This window comes from Pelobates fuscus, chromosome 11 (genome assembly GCF_036172605.1).
Source record: "Pelobates fuscus isolate aPelFus1 chromosome 11, aPelFus1.pri, whole genome shotgun sequence".
Classification (NCBI taxonomy): domain Eukaryota; kingdom Metazoa; phylum Chordata; class Amphibia; order Anura; family Pelobatidae; genus Pelobates; species Pelobates fuscus.
The window spans coordinates 25,612,401-25,638,662 of NC_086327.1; the positions used below are offsets into that span (position 1 = coordinate 25,612,401).

Genomic DNA, 26,262 nt, shown 5'->3' on the forward strand with positions numbered 1-26,262 from the left:
CTGCGGTATACAGGCAGCTGGAATCCCCAGCCCCAGACCAGGTAAGAAGCAGGGAAGGGCTAATAACATTAAAATAAAGGTGGAAAAAAAATCCTCTATTTTAGCCCGTTGCTCAACATTTACACGAACTGCATACACTAAACCAACACATACTCTGCAGTCACACAGACTCTGCATTCACTATACATACACAACAGCCACATTGCATTCACTGTACACACAGCATCCACTACACATTGACTATACACAGACACTGCATCTAATGCACACAAACACACACTCTGCATTCACTACATCCATTACACACACTGCATCCATTACGGACTCAGGGGCGGGCTTCGGGGGTCCAGACCTTGAGTTTTCTCAGGGGCCCCAAACTTCTGATGGTAGCCCTAATAAAGAGTAAAACATATTAAAACATAATTCAAGTGGGGGGCGGGGCCGGACCGCCGACGGGATCAGACACGCTCTGTCTGAGCTCCCGCTTAGGGGCCGAGAAAATGGCGCAAACTAGAGGCAAAATTCTCCCATCCACCCGCAACGACACTCACAATGATCCCCAGATCCTGGGGTACGAGGGGATACCCGTCAAGATGCCAACAGTAACCCGATGAAGGCCCGAGGCGTGAGGAGCTTGAGCCGGGACGAGACGGCCGCTCTCCCGGGTCTCCGCCCGGTGTCTGGCGTCCCCCCCCCGGACCGGGGGAGTCATCCCGGTCTGCACTTATGCAGCAACGCCTGTCATGGCATGACAAGCGGAGCCAAAAACTACCACCCTGCTAGTGGAAACTCCCCGGCGGTATTCCATAAAATGGCCGCCGCACGCCAGCCACAAGGGTGCTTACCGCAGGAGAAACCATCCAATACCACCGGATCAATGCAGCAACCTGCCCTGGGGATTACATTGAGCAGATTAAGGGGCTGCCAACCACATGTATCGGGTGGGAGAAGGAAATAAAATAAAAACCTTCAAACCAGTGGAGAACGCCACCACTCTCCTGGAGCCCATTTTCTCTGCCTGAAGGACGACTTCAATGGCCGCACCTGCAACCATGTCTTGTCTATGAGGCGCAATGCAACAGTTCTTTCCCTGACTGATATGCATCCTTCAGAGCACACAGTCTGCCAGCACTGTGTATGGCCTAAATGAACCCAAGCAGGTCCACTAACGCGCAGTCCAATCGGAATATCGGGACTTTACAAGAGGTACCACCAGTGCACCTCAGGTACCACCATGCCCTTAAACCATCGGCTGATTTGCACCAACCCTGGCATGGACCGTTCGAGCCATATTACTTACTCGGCTGACTACCCTTACAACCCTGACCATGGCACCCTGCCCAAGTTGAACCGCATTATTTTGAAAAGTTTTTTAAGCATTATTCTCAGGGCTAGACTTGGACTATAACCCCCATAACTACCATCCGGGGACCAATACACATGGAACCTGCTTATTCTCCAGTTTCCCTCAGGGGCATCTCCTGCAGAACTAACCCGTGGTTATATATGTCATGTCACTATATATGTCTCTACATGTTCCTAGTCTAATAATTGCTGGCACTCTAACTGCCTCCCTACCTAGCCTGTTTACCCAACACTAACTGACCCTGGGCCCTAGTGCAGATCTTGTGATGTTTCATGCATTTTTGTCATAGCTAAACGTGTACCTCACCTGCTCACAAGAGCTAAACAGGAGAAAATACTTGAAAAGCGACATTAATATATATATATATATATATATATATATATATATATATATATATATATATTAAAATTAACCGAGCTTAACATAACCTGGAATGCCGGCAAGCAGCTGGACATAATGAGAATATTACCCAAGTCCTAGTGCATATATGTTCAACCTGTTTTCAGTTAACTTCGTTTAATTTTGTTACCATTAGTGCAACTCTTGATCACTTAGCAAAAATGTGTGCAATTATACTAATATGTCTAATGTGTAAATCTTCACTATTAAGGCAATGTTTATTTGTCCCTAATCACCACTGAGCATGATGGAATCATAGTCAGCTTATCGACCCACTCGTGACCCAACACAATAGACGTGCAAAGCAAGCATGTATTTACTATGTTTATAAGCTCAACACTGTTTCTAGCGTGTCTTATCTATCTACAAAAAAAAAAAAAGTGCAGTTTCTCTTTGCCATGACCATGTATGCCATTGAAATGCCTGTAACCGCTGTCGTGGCGCTACAGACTACTCTGTACTGTAATCTAATGCACGAGAAAAATAAAGAATTTAAAAAAAAAAAAAAAAAAAAAAACATAATTCAAGTGCCATTTACAGAAACATAAAGTCCTGACAGCGCAGTCACCCAAATATGGTTATATGTGGGATGCTAATCGCACTGGCTGCATCATATAGTATTGTAAAATGCAAGCAATATATAGAACAACAGAGACAAGTTTTTGAACAAATATGCCAGGATAATATACGGGACAAGCAAGACATCTACAGTATAAGGTACAAATACAAATAGATTAAAATTTCCTAAAATCAGATGGTGCTACAATCCGGGCCACACCACCACAAATAAAACAAGTGATAAGATAAAATGCAAATAGGGGGCGGGGCCTGGCCATCATGGTGGATAGATGCACATGGTGAGAGCTCCTCACATAAAGCTTCGATTTCACTTCTTAGAGAGGGGATCATACCTACAGCGAACACTCAAACAAGTACCTACCTGACCTGAATGCTGGGGTAACCTCCCGACCAAGTTTGGAGCTCCGCCACATTGCCTCGTGGTCCGAAAGGCTTTTGCGGCCTAGACGCCTAGGATACTCCACGGAGAGGAGAAACGGCCGATCTCCTGGCCTGGACATGCCGGCGTCCACAGAACCGACCCTAACGCCTTGTTCCTCCCCCCTTTGGATCGGTGGGGGATATCCCGGTCCCCACTGGTGTAATCTTGGAGCTTACCCTACACAACAGAGAGAAACTACAGCTCTAAACGAAGGCAGCCTGCTACCTAAAATGGCGGCACCACCAGGGCCTACAGCGACAGAAGCCTGCTCACAGCCACCCGCCACTGTGGACCCGCTCCTGCAAGCATTCGACAGAATATGCTCAGAATTCTGGAAGAAACTCACCGACCGGGCTCTTGCTGCTGCTCACATGGCACAAGCAGTGGTATTTCGGATCAGGTCTGCAAACGCATCCCGGCGCAATCCCCATGCAGCAGCAGCGTGGAGACACAAGCACCGAAGCAATGGCACCTGGGCGAGAGGGTCGGGAAGATCACAACCTCTGTTGCGCTCCCGGATAGGGAGCCACGGCACAAAACAACGACCAAATCCCGGGCCTTTATGCCGCCCCCAGAGGGCGAAGACACTCATCACAGAGACTCCTCACGTCCAGAGAGCAGCTCGTATGAGCACCTGGAGAGGGACACAACGGCGGACCAAGTATGCAGACATGGACACTCTGCCCTTGACGCTCAGGGGAATAGGCTGAACCTGGTATTAGACCTAACGCCTGCACAACGCAGTCACCTGTACAGGCGGTTACTACATTGCACACTACACATTACACCCTTCTCTTACCTATTAGGAAATCGTTATTGTTATTGATAGTAATGTTGCACCCCACAAATTAGCGACACACTGCAATGCTAGCCAATAATGTCTAGTCTTATCACCAGTGGTTTACTCTTACTTTTTCGAGTAACATCTCAGCAAGACATACAGAAATATAACAAATGAAGCCTCTCCCTTACACTAGCCTATAACTTGCCTATTGAATGTTTCATGATTTAACTCACATGTCTAGCTATTGTGACTGATGGAAGCCGAATGAGCATTAGAGGTCTAGAGCCATTTCCAAAAGCTCACGTAGTTTCATCTTAAAGGACAACTACGTGAGCTTTTGGAAATGGCTCTAGACCTCTAATGCTCATTCGGCTTCCATCAATCACAACGACTAAAAGCACTGGATAAATGTGAAGTCTATTCACCAAGTGCTGGGCGGCAGGTTGCACCCCATGAAAAATTTACCCATGATCCTAAGCAACCGTAATGCTTTGTAAAACTACCCCAATTATTGACTGACTGAAATTTGGGTATTGTTATTCATCTATTCCGAGTGCTCTCACCACAATTTGCATTTTATCTTAAGACATCTCCAGTATCTTTAGAGCACAAATCTGGACAAGAATTCGGTAGAAGGATAATAAAAAAAAAAAAAAAATGTAATCCTTGGATGGACAGCTTCTAAGTGGTATTGCAATACATAATAAAGACAAACTAAAGATGGGAAATATGCAGAACAAATCCATTTCTATTAAGTTAAGGGGCATCATGAGCCAACATTGCCCTCTAGTGGCAATAGGACAACTACTGCTTTAAGGTCACAAAATGTACCCAGTCTTAAAATCCACTCTACACCAATGAAAAATATTGAAAAAGTAGGTCCACTATTGAATGGGGGAAAAAAAAGCCAGTTTCAAAGAGAAGAAATACATTTTAGAAAATTATAAACCAATGAAGGTATATGGCCCAGGGGCAAAAATGCCGGTGAAGTGGAAGAATGCTTATTAAATGTGATTCATGGCAAATAGTCATAATGAATAGGGATTTAAATAGAATTCGCATTGACAACTTTGCAGAAATGATATACAGTAGAGATGGCATTAAAAAAAATAAAAATAAAATATTTGCAGATATATACATGTATCAAAAGACATATCAGTAATTCTCAAACTATACAGTCAACCATCACCAAAAAGTGTATTTTTCATGGAGACCCCTGGGATACACCTTTTCAGGTCCTGACCAAGGACCGCTCTCTCTGGAGAATGACATTTACGTTCACGTTCTCTGCATGGTTGTGGAATGTGATCAAAAGCTGTGAACTTTAACATTGGGAGGGAATGTCCATAAACCAGAAAAAACAAAATACAAGACATTCCTGTAAACAGTTCTTATGCTTTACCTGTAATTTAATATTGTTTCCCTTAAGGGTAAATATGTTTTGCCTATTAAGAGGGCACGCTCAAACCCCTAAACCAATTTGGCTTGCTGTATTGCCTTTGGGGTCCAAGAACCTAACATTGCTATCTACCTTATTTTCTAGGAATTCCCCCCAATTCAATTTTCCCAAGCACCTTGGTAAGATCTTCAATAGATTTGATTCCAAGCAAAAGTAAGGGCTACACACACAGGTTCGAGTGCTTCTCTTTGATAAATATGGCCAACAGATTTGGGGACATTGGAGCACATGCACTCAGAGTTCCATTGTGTCTATGTGGAGCACTGTAGTGACCCATCATACTGATGATCTCTCAATGGTGGCTGTACAATGCTTTAACATTGTATCTAACGTCACTAGGACACTACATCATGCCCACTTAAGCTTGAGTGCTTATGGTGACTGGAATGCCCTAGAGAGTGCTGTTTTAAGGCAAGTAGTCCAACAACTTCATGGTTAGTCTTCTCGATTTAATACCACTGCAAGATCTAATGGGTTTAGTATCTGGAGTGACTATTGAAATTGACAATACTGCCATTTACGTAAATTCAATGTCAGACTGTTTGCCAACATATATTAAGGTTAGTACTTTAAAGATAAAATATTTGTCTTGAAGAGGACACCAGCATCTTGTTATAAGTCATATATTGTCAACATGTATTCAAATCTTTTTTACAATAAACTTTACATTTATTTTGTTTTAAAACGATTTAATTCTCTCCAAGTGACTTCTAAAGGACATTAGGTACATGGGTATAGGCCAGGTACCTAGAAGGCAGCACCCAATACCAGCCTTCTCTGTATCCGGCAGTGTTTACTGCAAAAAGCCTGTAGGGACAGGCTACACTCACCAGAACAACTACATTAAGCTGCAGTTGCTCTGGTGACTATAGTGTCCTTTTAACTAATGGATTAACTTAAGTTAAAATTTTAAGTGTATTTAAAATGTGTTTGGGAAAAAAACAACCTGCATATCTATATATAAATATATTTAATAAGAGCATTGTCTTAACAACCATACATAAAATATTCTACATTAATAGTGTGTACAAAATTGACATTTGAACAGTGTTTTAGAGCTTCGTTATTTTTTTTTATTTAAAAAAAAATAATTATGCAAATAGAACTTCACACCTGTCAGTGTAATGTTCGGCTATGTCAAGCATATCCTAAAATTTAGATGAATATTTTAAACCGAGAACGAGGGAACTATGTCAGTGCACCATAATTTATGATCATGTAACATAAGGGAATCATATGAAAGCATAAATGTTAAAGAAAAATTAGTCTACAAGCTTCATGGCTTAAAACATGGCTTTTAGTCAGTCCCTTTGTTGGTGGGCAAGGCTATATTTCGAGGTAGTCTAAATCTTTGAGATTCCCAGTAAACATCAATGTCACCTGTAGCCAGCCGGATTACATCAGCCACCATTGGAAAAATGTGGTCAAATGAGGCCGCTTGTACTGAGTTTTCATGAATGGTCTCTATAGTAGTTTGTCTATCTATGTTTGAGTTGTGTGCCATAGCAGCTAGCTTTGTTCGGGCTACCATGCCATCCATGGTAAAATGTATTCGCTTTGGACAATATTTTAGTACCATGCTACGGTACCCTTCCAGACTTCCTCTGTTGCAGAACTCAGTCAAGTGTTTGAAATCTTTTTGAAGTCTTGAATCATTCACAAAGTTCGCTAGTTTCAAATGTGCAACACCATTTTTTGGGATCCAGATACGTGTTCGGTCCTTGAGTTCGGATTCTGAGATTTCTCTATGGTTACATCTATCAATTCCATCCTCAGACTCCCATTCATGTTCGTTCGTGATGTGGTGAAGGACAGATGTCCACTTTTCTTTTAGGGAGTCGGGATTACCCTGGCAGAAGTAACAAGATGCACAGAAATGGTTCAGTATGGAATTTGTCCATGGAACAAGTTCTTTGCAGGATCGATCTTTTGTTACTTTTTCAAGTTTATTGCGCAAGCTCTTGCAGTAGTGCCAAATATCAAACTGATGCTTAATTTGTTTATAATTCTCCACCATTAGTTTCTGAATGCTCGCATGTCTATTAGTCACTAGAATTCCAATTTGGAGTTCCTCTGCTAAAAGTTGGTCCATGCACTTTGTGAAAGCTTTAGATTCTATTGCAACGGAAGAGGTGGTTTCACTGTCTTGCACTGTGTAGCACTCAATTATTTTTTGGGTGGTTTCCTCCATGATTGAATAAGTGCAGTACTTTGCGCCAAAACCAGGACAGTCAAACTGGCGGTCTCCAGAGAGGGACAATATCTGCCCCTTCAGACTGTCCACAATGTTTTTTCTCTCCTTTTTGTAGTGCAAATCTACTATTGGAAACAAATATTTTTTTTTATATAAATTGTGTAATGATTTGGAGATAAATGGAATACCAAAAATAGCAAAGAGTTCACTAACTTTGGCATAGTTCGAACCGCTGAACAAAATTGAGGCACTAGCCAATATGTTTCCATATGCTTTGTTGGCAATCATCGGTTGACTCTTCCAAAAGAGACAACGATGTTGCTTTTCACAAATCGTGTACACAGTAAGCAAAGTCCCAAATATAACCTTCTCGATTTCCATTATTGGTGCACTGCATGTAGATGAGAAAGTACACTTTTGGACGGTATGTAATAGCTGATCAAGGCAAGATTCAAAAACTAAAATTTTTCTTTCTGCTACATAATCGTCCGGTGTGGGATCGGTTAAAAATGGAGAGTCTCCTTTATACTCATTATCAGGAAGAAAATCTGGATCATCAAATTCAGCGTCATACAGAGTTGAATCCGTATCGGGATCTCTCAGTACAGTTGAAATGCGTGAAATTGGAGTAAAAGGAAGTTCACTGATTGGAGCTCTTTGCATCACTGGAGACAAAGAAATATCCATCACTTTCTCAATATATGGTACCGATTCTGGCAAACACTGTTCTTTTGATTTGGATTGAGAAAGTTTTCCTTTCTTCTGGGGTTTTCCTGAAACTTTTTTACCTGCTTGCAATGATTCCTTTGTTGCTGCTAGATGTGACAGTGTTCCGGGGACTTGCGATAAACACACGGAGGGATAATGTGGAGTTGAAGTAGTTTTATGTGAATTTTGCATTTCAATAGTGTTCGTACTACTACTACATTTGTCCGACTCTTGTAATGAGTAGGAGAATCTTGAAACATAGTCATGATCGTATGCAATGGAAGACTGTTCATCATTGATACAACTTTGCATTGAAGTGTCTTCTTGAAGACTAGGTTCTGACATTTCACTATCTATACAAGACAATTCATTTACAAGTGCCAAAACACTTGGCCTCGGAAATTTAGTTGGTATTGCATCACTTTTCAAAGTCCATCTTGCTCTTGAACTGGAAATAAACATATCAGACTCAAAATGTAAAGAGCACAAACGAATATTGAACTTATTTCTATGCTGCAAGACATAACGAACAGCGGTATCAATATTAGGGAAATGGTCCCCAGAAGCTAGTAGCCAGGACTGTATTTTCTCATGTGTATTTGGAAATTGATGCAATGTGTACTTTTTCGATTTGAATTCGGGAGTTCCTTCCCTGCTTGTGCATCCGTTCACCATACACACACGCATTATGAAACTAAAAAGGAAAAAAGTTAAACGGTAATTAGATAATTGCCCAAAAAAAAAAAAACAGTCTTTGAATTTGCAATACAACCAAAATGTGGCAATAATATAAAACAAAATGAATACCACCTTAACAACAACTAGAAGAAAAAAAAAATAATAATAATAATAAAACACCCAACACACACCAGACTGCATCTTACAAATGTTAGGTGATTCGGCATCCATAGCCTACAGCGTACTTTATTGGGTATGGTGCTTGTATTGTTACTTTAACTGAAAACCAGCCCGAAAAGATACATTTATACACAGACCAGGTATACAGGCATTCCTTCATACGGTCATATGGTCAACTATTACACCAACATTGCATCCTGCACACGGACACAAACTTACAGAAACCCACATAGAGAAAGGTGTACAGGCAACAACAAACATGGGCGCAGACTTCCATTAACAGACAGAATTAGAGGCTTCCCAACACACAGACAGTCTCACTAATGGCAAAACACACAAAAACAAAAACACACCAGCATGGAGAATGCTCAAAATGCACACAAATGCTTTAGTTTCAATTGGATCTAGTAATGATCAAGATACAAGTCTATATCTACACATCTCGTAATAGACAAGACAGAAAAAGGAGAATGCATAACCAAATATAAAATATTTACGGTAATTGACAAAAAATTAATACATTTGCATTATATTTTATTTGAAGGAACAAGGAACACTGCAAGCACAATAACCACTACAGGGTGCTGTAGTGTTTATGCTGCCATGGGTGCCGTGACGCAACCCCCAAATGTAATTTGTAAAGCAATTATTTGTCCCAAGTCACGCACCTGCGGAAAGCTTTTCCGGTGTTATGCCCTGAAGGTGCCTGGACACCACCATCACCATAACTCCAATGAGCTAAGGTTATTATTGGGGTGGGGGTGTTCCATTACAAACTGTTTAAATTACAGAAGTTACATCAACTATTTAAAATAAATGACATTATTTGTATATCCTACCGTGACACAACGTATTATTTGAAGAAAATTTTTTTTATTCAGAAGTCAATACACTGCAAAAAAATAAAAATAAAAAAGAGATTACACACGTGTGAAAAACAAAAAAAATAAGAATTATCTTGCCTCAAAAATTTAACATTGCATTAAAAGAAACATACATTTTAAAATTATTTTTAGAAAAAGGTATGCAGTTTGTATTACTCAGAGACAAGTGTGTTTGTCTTGTTAAATACCTATACACTTCTCCATCTCTGTATGTCTAGAATTAATGTCATGCATCACCTGTTGGACTTTGAGGTGACGATCTTGGGCATAGAAACACTAGAAATCATGTTACTACAACTGTGGACACGGTTTTAAACCACAAAGTCGAAACAGAAGTACATGGCTGGTTTTTGGCCACTGATACTTTTGGATCATCATAGCTCATGCTTTTGTTTATATTAAAAGAAAAAAAAAAAAAGTCAGAAACACAATGCCTATTTGTGCTCATTTGCCCGCCAAGCTGGGACCACTAGCATAGTTGTGGAAACAGGATTTCTGAAGTGTCTATGCCCAAGAAGGCCCCTTCATAGTCCAACTTGAGATATGCAGGTGATGCATAATAGTAAATTGTGGTGGGTTGTATTGTTTTTTTTTTGTCTCACCACAATATCCAAGAAAAGTACCATATAGACACACACACGTAACTCATCCCAGGGCCCTATTTAACCTTGTTGTTCTGCAGAAAGCATTTCCCAAGTAACTGGCTTAATCTCATAAGAGCAGACTTTAGGGGTCTAGAGTAGGACCTGCCAAAAATGGGGTCCACTGGTGTTGCAGCAGGCTTATGCAATGTATCGTATACTGTAACTAAATACCCATTGATTTTCAATGTACGTGTAAAAAAAATTAAAAATTTAAATAAAAACAAACAATCCCCTATTAAAATTCTATTCTTTCTATAGTTGCATATGTTTATAGACAAGTATTTATATAGATAGATAGATAGATAGATAGATAGATAGAGATATATACATTTTCCTCACTCCAAAAGTTAGAGACACAGAAAATGAAATAGACAAAGCCAGGGGAGAGAGACACTTTGTAACCTGTTGACAAAGGAATCCATCTACCCTTCTACCTGCCTATTCAATGCTCCATAGTTACAGTTGTACTCAAAAGTTTGCATACCCTTGCAGAAATTGTGAGCTTTTGGCATTTATTTTGAAACTATGACTGATCATGCAAAAAAAAATATTTTATTAAAAGGATAGTGATCATGTGAAGCCATTTAATTTTTTAAATCCTAATGATAACAGATATCACCCAAATGGCCCTGATTACAACTTTACATACCCTTGAATGTTTGGCCTTGTTACAAAGACACACACAGGTTAAAATTACAAAGGTTAATTTCCAACAACTGTGGCTTTTAAAATTGCAATTAATGTCTGTGTATAAATAGTTAATGAGTATGTTAGCTCTCACATGGATGCACTGAGCAGGCTAGATACTGAGCCATGGGGAGCAGAAAAGAACAGTCATAAGACCTGCTTAACAAGGTAATTGAACTTTATAAAAATGGAAAAGGATACAAAAAAAAACCAAAAAAACAGGATATCCAAAGTCTTGAAAATGCCAGTCAGTACTGTTTAATCACTTAAGAAGTGGAGAATTCAGGGTTCTATTGATACCAAGCCACAGACAGGTAGACCAAGAAGGATTTCAGCCAGAACTGCCAGAAGAATTGTTTGGGATACAAAGAAAAACCCTCAGGTAACCTCAAAAGAAGGCTAGAGTTCACACTCACCAGTAAGACCACCAGGGATGGCAGCACGGCTCCCCCGCCCCTCCCAGGCTACAGGTAAGAAGAGTGGATATAACCATTTTTTTTTTTTTTTTTAAATAAACATTCACACACACACACACACACAATATATATAAACCCTCAGAGAGTTGACAAAGACTATTAGAAACATAGAATGTGACAGCAGATAAGAACACCCTCACACAGACACAGCACCCCTCAGACATACACACAGTGCTCCCCACACATACAATACGTCCAAACATAAAATATACATTGTGAATCCTCTACACACACACACCACAATCTCCTATACACACTAGATCCCCTACACACATTACATTCCTGACATACAAATTCTGAATCCCCTATGCACACACTGCATTCCTTGCAAGTTAGCACATACAGCATTCTCTAAACACACACTCTACAGCCCCTAGCCACACATATTCCACCACAAACAAATGAAATCAACCTATTTACACAATACCACACCACAATCAACTCACTCTACACACACACACGCAATCCCACAAGCAGGCCCCAAACACATGCACCATACGCTTTCCTGGCCCTTTTGTCCTCTGGTATCCCACTTATGGAGACACCAGAGACAAGTTAAAAGCAAACACAGCGCAAGCATGTTATTAAATTTGCTTGTGCTGCGCAGAACAAATACAGGGCCTTTTCCTCATGCTAGAGCTCTTCAGCGGGCTCTGCGCATTGAACTAACATGCTCACTTTGAGAGGGGGCATACTTGTCATTAGTCATGACAAAACACACCATCTCTGGCCCCGCCCCCTTCTCAGGGGGGCACTGTGATTGAAAAATGCATGGGCCAATTTTTTTTTCCCAGTCTGGCCCTGCTTGACATGCCTCACAGCTTCTGGAACACTAATTTAGAGTGACGAGACCAAAATAGAGCTTTATGGTCAAAACCACATGCACTATGTTTGGAGAGGGGTCAACAAGGCCTAAAATGAAAAGAATACAACCCCCACTGTGAAGTATGGTTGTGGCTCACTGATGTTTTTGGGAGGGGGAATGCAGGAGGCTAATAGAAATACTGACAGAAAATGTACATTTTTCTGCATGGGATGCTCTTGGACTTTCCAGTGACCCTAAGCACAAGGCCAAGTTGACCCTCCAGTGGTTACAGCAGAAAAAGGTGAAGGTTCTGGAGTGGCCATCAAAGTCTCCTGACCTTAATATCATCAAGCCACTCTAGGGAGATCTCAAACGAGCAGTTCATGCCAGACGACCAAAGACCAAACACTTTGCCAAGACGAATGGGCAGCAATACCAATTGCAAGAATTTGGGGCCTCAGACAACTGTTACAAAAGACTGCACGCGGTCATTGGGGGGGCAATACACAGTATTAAGAACTAAGGGTAGGCAGACTTTTGAACAATCTCATTTTTTTTCTTTGTTGCCATGCATTGTTTTATGATTGTGCCATTCTGCTATAACCTACCGTTAAATATGAATCCCGTAAGAAATAAAAGAAATGAGTTGTCTGCTCACTCATGTTTTCTTTAAAAATGGGACATTTATTACCAATTCTCCAAGGGTATGCAAACTTTTGAGCAACACTGTACATTTGTAGACAGCAAGTGTCTCTCACACAAGAGAGATACATGCACTTAGTCTACTTCCACATGCAATGATCTGATAGATAGATCTCCCCTTCTGCATCTCTAAGACAAATACATACGTAGCTCTCTATTTAGCCATCTATCTAAAAGATATTTTTTTTTTTTCATCACATTTATAGAGCGATAAAAAGAGAAACCGTTTATTCAGGTAAGAGGGATATTCTCTTCTCCACAGACATTTTATAAATAGAAATTCTACTTACCAAATGTTTACGAGAATCTTGTTTCCACACACACGAGGCACCTGTTGTATAAAAAAAAAAAAAAGAAATTAAAAAAAAAAAAAAAAAAACTTTATTAATGCTATCAAAAATAAAAAAAACATTTAATATATTTTATCGCAAATGAGAAAAAAATATAAAGGCAAAAACAAGAAATTAGATACACACAATAAAACCCGACAGATCTATCTGTATCTTTTTTTTATGCTAGCTACCCATCTATTTATCTATAGTTATACATAAATGTTTATTTTCCTCCATTTAGAACTATAAATGGATAGAAATATCAATTTATCTTGCACATATTATATAAAGACAATGAATTCTACTTACCCAATAATTATGAGAATCGTCTTGAGATATTCTTTCCACAGGATTATCAAACACAAGACACCTGTTAAAAATTAGTAATAATGCCATTATAAATAAAACATGGAATATACATATATACACACACACTAAAAACAAAAGACATACATATTAAGGACGAATGTGTTTCTCCCATCATAAATTTAAAACGTTACTCAAACCACCATGACCACTTCTGTGATTTGAAGTGGCCATTGTGGTTGAAGCCAATCACAGGCTTCTGTATGGAATTTCAGTGAAATTCCAACGCAGTCTTAATTAGTATTTCATAAAGATTAGATCGTATTCCAAAGAGTGACAGATCAGACCATGCCTACTGGAACATAGGTTTCCTTGGGCTCTTTATCTGGCTATGTGACTGGCGCAGTAATATAACCAGTCCAGGTATGGAGGAACCAATAAGTATGATCTATACAGTGGTTCCCAACCTTTTTTCACTTGAGTACCCCTTGGCAGCCCATATCCATAAATTGTACCCCTCATATTAGCGAAATGTTTGTAATGAACATAGTTGCTGTTATTTCAAATATATTTGTTTTTCTCTGCCCCAGGCTCTCCCCTCTGCACCATGGATTCCCCCACGGCCCCAAGCTCCCCACACAGTGCAGATACACAGATACAAACACTGACACACTGTATCCGCATGTGTGTCAGTATGTGTAACAAACAGATACAAGAACTGCCAGCCACACGTACAGTTGCACAGGCACACTGTTACACACACCAACGCACATGAAGATACAGACACACTGACAAATGCAGATGTTTAGACATACAGATACACACACACACACACACAGATACACTTAAACACACAATTACATACATACATACAGATTCAGACACTCACACAGACATACATACAGATTAAGATACTCATACATACAGATTCAGACACACACATACACAGACAAGCTAAGATTTTAGCCACCCTCCAGGTCCTACCTTTTTGGAGCAGGAGGGTGACTTCCATGGCTGGGGCTGTTAGGAGTTGAGTTTCTTGCTTCCTCTTCCGGTCCGCCTCCCCTCTCTCCCGTGCGGCTCAGAGTAAGTCAGCTGGGAGAAAGTGACAGGCTCACACTTTCTCCCAGCTCTCCAGGCGGCTTAGAGGGGGCCCGGTCATGTAATTAAAGCACCAGAATGCACGACCGTGCCCCTCATTGCAAATGTCCATCGGATGGCCCTAAATGCATGGGCCTTCCGATTGATTGGCGGTTCCCAGCCAATGCGGTGCAGCTGCACGGATAGGGCCACCATTACCGATTTTTGTTCGCGTACCCCCTGGGGCACTGAATTGTACCCCTGGGGGTATGCGTACCACAAGTTGGGAACCGCTGATCAATACAAATCTACACATATAAGAAATATGGATTGTTATAATGTGCGTATGTTTATACTTCTAACAAAACGAACAGTAGCCTAATGTAAAATATATATATTTCATACACACACACACACACAATACAGATGATCCAGCGCACTCACTTATCCACTAAATAGCAACTTCAATGTGAACAGATTTTTATTCGTTTTTTTTTTTTTTTTTATAATGGGGGTTGTTATATTATATGATCATACATTGCATAAGCCTGCCACAACGTCAATGTACCCCATTCTTGGCAGGTCCTATCCAAGCAGCCTAATGCCTGCTCTTATGATATTAACCCACTTACTTGGGGAAAAACTTCCATCTGGGGCTGTGGATCCTTGCACTCAGACTGTATAGTGAAATGCCAGGCGCAATATCACCAGGGCTTCAAGTATTCAGTATCCATACAAAATCCCCTTCAGTTACTTTAATCCAGTGCCGGGCTCCCCCGGCGCTGGTGACCTCTCCTCCCCCGCCGACATCAGCTCCCAAGTCAAGCCGAATGCACATGCACGGCCAGTGCCGCGTGCATTCAAACAGTCCATAAGAAAGCATTTCTTAACACTTTCCTATGGACGTTCTGCACGCTGGATGGGATTTTTGCATCCAGCGCCCAGGGCCGGACTGGCCCACCGGGATACCGGGAAATTTCCCGGTGGGCCGCGGCACCTGGGGGCTGCAGAGGTATGTGCCACCGGGTGGCCGGTCCGGTGGCACACTCAGAGGGGGCCGGCCGCTTTCTAGGCTGGTGCCGTCGGGCCGGGTGGCAGCCTCGCCGGTCCGGCGGCACTTCTAATGCTGAGGACGGAGGAGCATGAAGGAGGAGGGAGGAGCATGTCTCTGTACCATGCTCCCTCGCGGTTCCCACAATTCCCAGCACAGGAACCGCGAGGGAGCATGGTACAGAGACATGCTCCTCCCTCCTCCTTCATGCTCCTCCGTCCTCAGCATTAGAAGTGCCGCCGGACCGGCGAGGCTGCCACCCGGCCCGACGGCACCAGCCTAGAAAGCGGCCGGCCCCCTCTGACTACTCTCAGGTAAATGGAGGGGATGGGGCACAAGGGGGGAGGGGGGTAATATTGGGGCACAAGGGAGGAGGGGGGGTAATATTGGGGCACAAGGGGGGAGGGGGTAATATTGGGGCACACGGGGGGAGGGGGGGTAATATTGGGGCACAAGGGGGGGTAATATTGGGGCACAAGGGGGGAGGGGGGGTAATATTGGGGCACACGGGGGGAGGGGGGGTAATATTGGGGCACACGGGGGGGGTAATATTGGGGCACACGGGGGAGGGGGGTAATATTGGGGCACAAGGGGGAGGGGGTAATATTGGGGCACAAGGGGGGAGGGGGGTAATATTGGGGCACAAGGGGGAGGGGGGGTAATATTGGGGCACAAGGGGGAGGGGGGTAATATTGGGGCACAAGGGGGGAGGGGGTAATATTGGGGCACAAGGGGGGGTAATATTGGGGCACAAGGGGGGCAATATAGGGGCACAAGGGGGGTAGGGTAATATAGGGGCACAAGGGGGGGTAATATAGGGGCACAAGGGGGGGTAATATAGGGGCACAAGGGGGGGAATATAGGGGCACAAGGGGGGGTGTAATATAGAGACACAAGGGGGGGTAATATAGAGACACAAGGGGGGGTAATATAGAGACACAAGGGGGGGTAATATAGAGACACAAGGGGAGGGGGGGAATAAAACAGAGATAGGGAAGAAAGAGACAGTGGGAGAATAGAGAGAGACAGAGAGGGAGGGAGAGTGAGACACAAGGGGAGAAAGAGATGTTAGAGAGGGAGAGAGAGACAGGGAAAAGGGGGAAAAAGAAACAGAGGGGAAGAGAGATACACAAGGGGAGGGGCGAAAGAGGCAGAGGGGGAAGAGAGTGACTGGGAAGGAGAGGGGAGACATGGACACAGAGGAGCAGTGAGGGGGAGAAAGAAACATAGATGTGTGTGTGTGATCCAGGGGGGGCAACGGGCAATTGCCCTTTCCCCCCCAGGCTGGCACTGTCCAAGCACCATGTGCCTTCACAGACCGGAGGGGAGATCAGAGGTCTCCCTCCCTGTTCTGGAGGCACCATGCAGGCAGCCGGCAAGGGAGGGAGGAAGAGAGGACCCGGGAGCTCAGCCTGCAGCTCCTCCGGGTCCTTCTTGCGCGAGTACAGAGCGTTGCAGCGGTTACAGTGGCAACGCTCCAGCTCTCGCGAGAGTGAACTCTAGCGCTGGAGCAACGGGCTAGAGTTCACTCTCACCACTGCGACCTCTAGCCCCATACACACACCTAGACCCCCCCATACACACATTGCCCCCCACACACACACACAGGCACCCAAACACACATTGCCCCACACACCCTACACACTGAACCTTTCACACAAACTGCACCCCTCACACATTGCACCACTGCTCCTATACCCTACTACAGCCCCATATCCCAGCAGACCCCAGGTAAGTTGTCAAACTGTTCTTAAACGGTTTGACTACTTACTCTGGGAGCGGGTCCGGGCACTCCTGGCACCATAACCACTACACAGAGCAGTAGTGGTTATTGTGCATGGATTATTTCTTTAAATCTATAAGTGCCCCTCCCGAGATCAGGCTCTGGATCCGCCACTGGTGTGGGTGTATATATATATCTATATCTATCTATCGTATATTAATGTGTGTATTAGTTTTATATATATATATATATAATTATGCCTATTATATTTACACATATATTAATGTACATATATATATATATATATATATATATATATATACGTAATACACAGAGAAATGTAATTGATATGTACCATATGTAATGAGCAGATATTGGCCAAGTCTTGTTGCTAGGTGCATACTCCAGCACAATAACATATTTAAAGTGAAGAGCGCACCCACAGGACTTTAAACTAAACAAGATACCGTCATTTTTTACAGTTGTGCGCTACATACATTTACCATTTCAGTCCCATGACCAAGCTTTCCTTAATATATCATGGTAGTTGGACTGAAACATTGGTTATATGCAAAGGCACGTCTGCTTAAAATAAATCTGCACTCTTGTTTTTTTTGAAGCCTATATGTGCTTTTTTTTTTTTTACATTGGAGTAATAATTTTTAATCTTAAATGATCTTTTCTAACGCTGTATTTGCACATTATGCTGGCGTGACGCATTATGGGGCTGGTAAATAATTTTTTTCCAGGGCTGCTTTTAATTCCCAGTCCGGCCCTGCCAGCGCCTCTAGCGCCTGTCAGGAAGACAGCGACTAGAGGTTGGATTAACCCTGCAATGTAAACAGCAGTTTCTCTGAAACATCTGAAGGGTTAAAACCTGGCACCCAGACCGCTTCATTGAGCTGAAGTGGTCTGGATGACTATACTGTCCCTTTAACTGTAGGCCTAACAAATTGTAGCTGTAGCAGGGCTGCTATTAAAAGAAATAAATTTTAAAACACACACGTTACATAGACATACACTTTTTTTTTTTTATTCATCTTACCAAAGAGCTTGACAGCAGCTTCTCAGAGTTTTTTGACTTAAGATTTTCTACAAAAAAAATAAAAAAATGAATGTAGTGTTTGGCAATTTAAACTTTTCACATCTATGTAATTTTTGTTCTGTCATTTTTTCCAGGGCTTACTCACTACATACTTTTTTTGTACTGATTATGATTACCATTTTAAAGGGATGCGCACTACAATGTGCATAAGGCATGTGTAGTTCCTAGTTTGGTCCCAAACCCCTCGCTCTCTCTCGTTTCAATCCTAATGTCGCTATTTTCGAAGGGCTCCATGTTGTTGGTGTATCTGAGTGTATAACAGAGCTTCACAGCAATAATACTCACAGCAATGTGATTTTAAAGGGAACCTCCAGTGCCAGGAATACAAATCCGTTTTCCTGGCACTGCAGAATCCTGCATATAAACCCTTTCATGTAAACCTACCTGAATCCAGTGCCGATGTCCCTCGGTGCTGGGTCAGGCTCCGCCCACACTCCTGCCTCGCCGACGTCAGGCTTTCCTATGGGGATTCCAGTGACGCTGGAGGTCCTCAGGCATAGTGTAAGGACGTCCAGCGTTGGTTAAAACACTTTTCGTGTTTTAAGAACTTGGAAAATTATTGCAGTTTAATCACACTTGCAGGGTTAAGGGGGATTGCAGTTGGCACCCAGACCACTCCAAGGGGCAGGAGTGGTCTGGGTGCCATGAGTGTCCCTTTAAACTACAATAAATTTGTTTAGAAATCAGACTGTAAATAAGGACACTATAGTGCAATGGGTAGTCTTTTTAATAGCAATAATAAATACATTCGAAAAAAAACACTTTGTGTTTGTTAACAGGTAATACAAACAAACGGTTTAACGGATAAATGCCCACAAAAGTGTCATTTTTATTATACACAAAAAAAAAATGATATATATATATATATATATATATATATATATATATATAAAAATAACAACAGTTAAACTGTGGCTGAACCACAGTTCAGGTGCAGGTTGCAGGTGCAGCTGCACCAGGGCCCACATGCTTTGGTTGCCCATCGGGTGGCCCATGCACTGAATGGCACCTGATGGGTATTATTGCAGAGTATCAGCCGTCTGGGTGGAAGTGACAGCTGGTCACTTCCTCCCAGCGTCATACAGAGAGCACTGCGTAGGGGAGGAGGCACCGTCAGAAAGTGACCTGCTGCAGACCCCACACTACCTCCCATCAGCGGAACCAGAGAGGTTGGATGCAAATATTAGAATTATGGATATGTAGGTGTGTCACATCGTGTGTCTGTATATAGGTCAGTGTTTGTATGTGTATCCATCAGTGTGCATCTGTGTCAAGGTGTGTGAATGTATCATTGTGTTTACCAGTGTGTGAATGAATTTGTGTGAGTCGGTGTGTAAATGAGTTTTTTGTGCGTCAGTGTGTTATACACTAATTGTGATGGCAATTAGTAGATCCCCAGCTGGCATAGCATCGTTAACATTGTATGACAAATGAGGATTTACCTTTTGGCCACCCTTACCAACGTTTTTTTTTTTCTCTACATTAGCTTCGCCACTGCAGTCAAAATATAATAAATTTAATGCGATAACAAAATAGTTGTTTTTAAATAAATATAATTAGCAAATGTAAATGGTTACAGGTCACTCCTTTTACAATATAAATAAAGATAATTTAATTAGTACAGGGTACTTACAGCAAGGTGCTGGTTACAGTGTCCAGTGCTGGTTACAGCTTCCACCTGACTCAATGTTACAGAGACACACACAGAGACACCCATAGAAACAGGCAGACACACACAGAGAAACAGACACACACAGAGACAGACAGAGAAACACGGACAGGCAGACCCACACAGAAACAGGCAGACCCACACACAGGAAGACCCACACAGAGAAACAGACACACACAGAGACAGACAGAGAAACACGGACAGGCAGACCCACACACAGAGACACAGACAGGAAGACCCACACAGAGAAACAGACACACACAGAGACAGGCAGACCCACACACAGAAACAGGCAGACCCACACACAGAGACACAGACAGGCAGACACACACAGAAACACAGACAGGCAGACCTACACACAAACACACACAGAAACACAGACAGGCAGACCCACACACAGAAACACAGACAGGCAGGCAGACCCACACACAAACAGACAGACAGGCAGACCCACACACAAACAGACAGACAGGCAGACACAAACACACAAACAGACAGACAGGCAGACACAAACACACAGGAACACAGAGAGCTGGTGGGAGGGCGCGCACAGCGCCCGGGGTCACTGGCGGTCAGTGCGGGCGCGCTCACAGTGAGAGCGGCCTGTATCCGGCCCGGGGGATTGTGCTGTACGTACCCAGGGTGCACCTGGCGCTGTGAGTGCGGCTGTGACGCTCTGTGAGTACAGGCACACAGGGCGCCGACTGATGGCCGGCTAGCAGGCTGGGCTGCGGGGGGAGGAGGGGAGCGTACACACACAGCCAGTGTATAACCAGCAGGAAGGCGGAGCTTAGCACTGGGGGCAGGGCCAGGGGAGGCGGGGTTATACCTTGTGGGCGGGGCGTGTGGGTTGCATGTTGTGTAGACTGAGCGTGTGATAAGACGTTATGGGCGGGGTTACTGAGAAAATCTGTGCAATGGGAAGCCATGTTAAAGCGGGTAGAAGTAGAGATTGGCGGGAGGAGGCGGCCTTATGTCACAGGGAGGCGGAGTTAAGACGTTATGGGCGGGGTTACTAAGTAAAGATAGGCAATTGGAAACCATGTTAAGGCGGACAGAAGCAGAGATGGGCAGGGAGAGGCGGCTTTATGTCACAGGGAGGCGGAGTTACACTGTATGGGCGGGGTTACTGAGGAAATATGCCATGGGAAGCCATTTTGAGGCGGGCAGTAGCAGAGAAAGGCAGGGGGGGTGGCTGACGTCACAGGAGGCGGAGTTCCATCCAAGTTTTGTGTGTGATCCCGGTTTCGGTCCGGGAGTGTCAGTGTTGGCAGCCGGTTGGTGTGAGTGTGAGTGCAGCAGGTAAGTGCTCCTGACACAGCTAGCCCACTGTCTGTCTATCCAATATTCCTGAGTTACTCGATAGTTTGAAGGGACTAGACTGGGACTAGTTATTAATTAATTAATCAGACAGGATAACATGTAGAGTTATTAATATTAATTAATCAGAAAGTTATTTGTGTAAAGTGACAGGGCTTCCTACTGACATTGTGAATGGTGGTCTGTGTCTGTCAGGGTTATTCAGTAAAGTGACAATAAAGTGAATTCAGTCAGTTTCAAATTTAAGGTCAAAGTACTGAGCTCTGTAATCTGTATGTGTGCTGTCTCTCTGTCTGTAGTATGTGTGCTGTCTCTCTGTCTGTAGTATGTGTGCTGTCTCTCTGTCTGTAGTATGTATGCTGTCTGTCTGTAGTATGTATGCTGTCTGTCTGTAGTATGTATGCTGTCTGTCTGTAGTATGTATGCTGTCTCTCTGTAGTATGTGTGCTGTCTCTCTGTCTGTAGTATGTGTGCTGTCTCTCTGTCTGTAGTATGTGTGCTGTCTCTCTGTCTGTAGTATGTGTGCTGTCTCTCTGTCTGTAGTATGTGTGTGTCTGTCTTTCCTTTTAGTGTGTGTGTAGGAATATATATATGTGGGTTTTTTTGTCCAGTGGATGTATGTCTGTCTGTTCTTGTCCATCTATTGAGTATCTGTCTGTTCTTGTCCATCTATTGAGTGTCTGTCTGTTCTTGTCCATCTATTGAGTGTCTGCCTGTTATTGTCCATCTATTGAGTGTCTGCCTGTTATTGTCCATCTATTGAGTGTCTGCCTGTTATTGTCCATCTATTGAGTGTCTGCCTGTTATTGAGGAGAGCTCCTCGTATTACCGGGGTGCTCCACCTCACCACTATTACCCCTTAATAGATATCCAATAGTAGAAGCTTAAAAACTGACAACCTTTATTGAAACAAACAATAATAATTTTATAAGTCTCCAACACACTCATAAACAAATTAGTGAACAACACACACCCTCATATACCATAAGTGGTAAAAAATAATAAAACAACGACTAGAGACTAAACATCTAACTGGTAAAGTATTCAAGCATTTTCCTTGTGTGAGCAGATAAGTCACAATATATCAGAGCAGTGCAGCTCAATGTAAATATGTCACAGTATATCAGAGTAGTACCACTCTTGTATAATTAAGTGAGACAATTGAGCACACTGACAAAAAATTGTCTATCAAGGAAAAATAGCCTGTTAATGGTTAATTGTAATATATAGCAGGAGATCTCCCCTTTGCATGGATCAAGTAGGGAAAAAAGGAGATCAAAAATAATAATAAATAAATAAATGACATAAGTGCAAAAAGATCTCTTCCACCAAATCCCTAATTAAACACTGACCTCCAGTAGTAGGGAGAAAAACCTCCAATATTAAGTCTAGTAGAGGTTAAATCGAAAGGATAGGGAGATGAGAGGTAGAGGAAATAAATCGGTTAAAGAAAGTGCTGTCTAGACTGAGTCCAATGTACAGAAAACAGGCTCAGTCACTACACTTAACATATGTCATAAATCCCTTAGGTACATTTTAAAGTTAAAGATCTCATGTGGGGGTATCCTGCTAGCTGTAGTCTCAGTCAGTAGAGGCCATGACCAAAAACATTAAGTCATAGCCAAATAGTAGTACAGGTCGTCCTGCTCAGGTCGCCCAACGCGCGTTTCGGCGGTATAACCGCCTTCCTCAAGGGCAGGTAGCTGGCAGTGTGACAGCCTCCCTTCACTCCTTAAATACCCCTTAGGGACCCTCCTACCTGTCCACGGGAGGAGGGATTCAAACGTGTCCCGCCAAACAGCTGATCCCGGCTGAACGAGGAGTGTAATCACTGTCCCTGAATGAAGTGCGCATGACCGTAGCAAATTGCTTGCGCATGCGCACGCACTTAGGATTTGTGCTTAGTAGAATTCGGGACGTGATTCCTCTTCGTAAAAGGGTAGTTTAGCTTTTAAATTGACTCTAAAATGAGTCTTAGATATAGATTATAGCCCCAATTATTTTGTGGGCCGTGGTGTGTATATATACATACACGAAACCCCCTTTTTCCATTAGAAAAATATGTATACCAAATTATATATATACATGCCTCCATCAGATCGTATATTACTGGAGGGAATTACCCTTCATCCATTTTAATATGAGGAGCCACTGTATAGATGTTAAAGGAACTTTCATTTTATACTGTCCACAGATATTTTTATTTTCATTTATATTTTTATTAGTGGCATATCCACAGTATATTAATATAGGGGGCCACTAATACATGTAGTGTAATGGTACTCCCATCCACACTACCTATAAGTGGCACTAGTTTGTGGAGGGGTTTCTCATTTTTTTATATATATATATACAATTCATAAGATTTACTGTTAATGGCATATCTACACATGTGGGAGGATAGGGGAGGGTTAATAGGAGTGGAGAGAATTAACCTCAGAAAAAAGGAAACAAAGTGAAAAATAAAAAATATAAAAATAAGTGTTTCATAAGTCAGAGAGAGTAGCGGATCGATGGATAAAAAACAGAGTGGTATAGTATATGTAGTAGAACATAGGCCTAACGTAAATGGAGCTAGATGACCCAAGGTAGGATACTTAAAGGGATATAATAGTAATGAGGTCAAATAAATGGGGCAAAAGAGAAGCCTTCATTCAGACCCCGAGGTTGGAGTGTTTTTAGTCTGTATATCCATTTTGACTCTCTCTGTCTCAGGACTCTGTCGAAGTCTCCCCGTCTTAGGTCCTATATTAATATACTGTGGATATGCCACTAATAAAAATATAAATGAAAATAAAAATATCTGTGGACAGTATAAAATGAAAGTTCCTTTAACATCTATACAGTGGCTCCTCATATTAAAATGGATGAAGGGTAATTCCCTCCAGTAATATACGATCTGATGGAGGCATGTATATATATAATTTGGTATACATATTTTTCTAATGGAAAAAGGGGGTTTCGTGTATGTATATATACACACCACGGCCCACAAAATAATTGGGGCTATAATCTATATCTAAGACTCATTTTAGAGTCAATTTAAAAGCTAAACTACCCTTTTACGAAGAGGAATCACGTCCCGAATTCTACTAAGCACAAATCCTAAGTGCGTGCGCATGCGCAAGCAATTTGCTACGGTCATGCGCACTTCATTCAGGGACAGTGATTACACTCCTCGTTCAGCCGGGATCAGCTGTTTGGCGGGACACGTTTGAATCCCTCCTCCCGTGGACAGGTAGGAGGGTCCCTAAGGGGTATTTAAGGAGTGAAGGGAGGCTGTCACACTGCCAGCTACCTGCCCTTGAGGAAGGCGGTTATACCGCCGAAACGCGCGTTGGGCGACCTGAGCAGGACGACCTGTACTACTATTTGGCTATGACTTAATGTTTTTGGTCATGGCCTCTACTGACTGAGACTACAGCTAGCAGGATACCCCCACATGAGATCTTTAACTTTAAAATGTACCTAAGGGATTTATGACATATGTTAAGTGTAGTGACTGAGCCTGTTTTCTGTACATTGGACTCAGTCTAGACAGCACTTTCTTTAACCGATTTATTTCCTCTACCTCTCATCTCCCTATCCTTTCGATTTAACCTCTACTAGACTTAATATTGGAGGTTTTTCTCCCTACTACTGGAGGTCAGTGTTTAATTAGGGATTTGGTGGAAGAGATCTTTTTGCACTTATGTCATTTATTTATTTATTATTATTTTTGATCTCCTTTTTTCCCTACTTGATCCATGCAAAGGGGAGATCTCCTGCTATATATTACAATTAACCATTAACAGGCTATTTTTCCTTGATAGACAATTTTTTGTCAGTGTGCTCAATTGTCTCACTTAATTATACAAGAGTGGTACTACTCTGATATACTGTGACATATTTACATTGAGCTGCACTGCTCTGATATATTGTGACTTATCTGCTCACACAAGGAAAATGCTTGAATACTTTACCAGTTAGATGTTTAGTCTCTAGTCGTTGTTTTATTATTTTTTACCACTTATGGTATATGAGGGTGTGTGTTGTTCACTAATTTGTTTATGAGTGTGTTGGAGACTTATAAAATTATTATTGTTTGTTTCAATAAAGGTTGTCAGTTTTTAAGCTTCTACTATTGGATATCTATTAAGGGGTAATAGTGGTGAGGTGGAGCACCCCGGTAATACGAGGAGCTCTCCTCATTACTTCTCTTGTCTGTTCTATATATGTAGGGTTATGCCCTTTACTACCCCTGTAACCCCATTACTCCCCGCCAGGGTTCTCTTTGGCTGGTAGTTTTATTTTTTGTCTGCCTGTTATTGTCCACCTATTGAGTGTCTGTCTGTTATTGTCCACCTATTGAGTGTCTGTCTGTTATTGTCCACCTATTGAGTGTCTGTCTGTTATTGTCCACCTATTGAGTGTCTGTCTGTTATTGTCCACCTATTGAGTGTCTGTCTGTTATTGTCCACCTATTGAGTGTCTGTCTGTTATTGTCCACCTATTGAGTGTCTGTCTGTTATTGTCCACCTATTGAGTGTCTGTCTGGTCTTGTCCACCTATTGAGTGTCTGTCTGGTCTGGTCCAGCTATTGAGTGTCTGTCTGGTCTGGTCCACCTATTGAGTGTCTGTCTGTTCTTGTCCATCTATTGAGTATCTGTCTGTTCTTGTCCATCTATTGAGTGTCTGTCTGTTCTTGTCCATCTATTGAGTGTCTGCCTG

The 26,262-nt window shown here is 42.4% G+C and overlaps 2 protein-coding genes and 1 long non-coding RNA gene across 3 annotated transcripts in view; 2 read left to right on the plus strand and 1 right to left on the minus strand.

Annotated features, from left to right (window-relative positions):
• LOC134577512 (uncharacterized) overlaps window positions 1–26,262 on the plus strand; it is a 747,008-nt gene that overhangs the window by 523,431 nt on the left and 197,315 nt on the right. The window lies entirely within an intron of this gene.
• Window positions 6,012–13,297, minus strand: LOC134577858 (uncharacterized). The gene is made up of 3 exons (XM_063436767.1): window positions 13,257–13,297; window positions 9,608–9,660; window positions 6,012–8,604 (listed from the first exon to the last, which is right to left on the minus strand). The coding sequence occupies exon 3, from the start codon at window positions 8,595–8,597 to the stop codon at window positions 6,306–6,308; it is 2,292 nt and encodes a 763-aa protein (XP_063292837.1). The 5' UTR covers window positions 8,598–8,604; window positions 9,608–9,660; window positions 13,257–13,297; the 3' UTR covers window positions 6,012–6,305.
• BCL2L12 (BCL2 like 12) overlaps window positions 21,450–26,262 on the plus strand; it is a 31,970-nt gene continuing 27,157 nt past the window's right edge. The window contains exon 1 of the mRNA XM_063436955.1: window positions 21,450–21,534. The gene's annotated coding sequence lies outside the window, so the exon portion shown is untranslated. The remainder of the gene's footprint in view (window positions 21,535–26,262) is intronic.

Excerpts from the sequence above, each read along its gene's own strand:
- LOC134577858 (XM_063436767.1), bottom strand. The coding sequence starts at position 8,597 with ATGCGTGTGTGTATGGTGAACGGATGCACAAGCAGGGAAGGAACTCCC.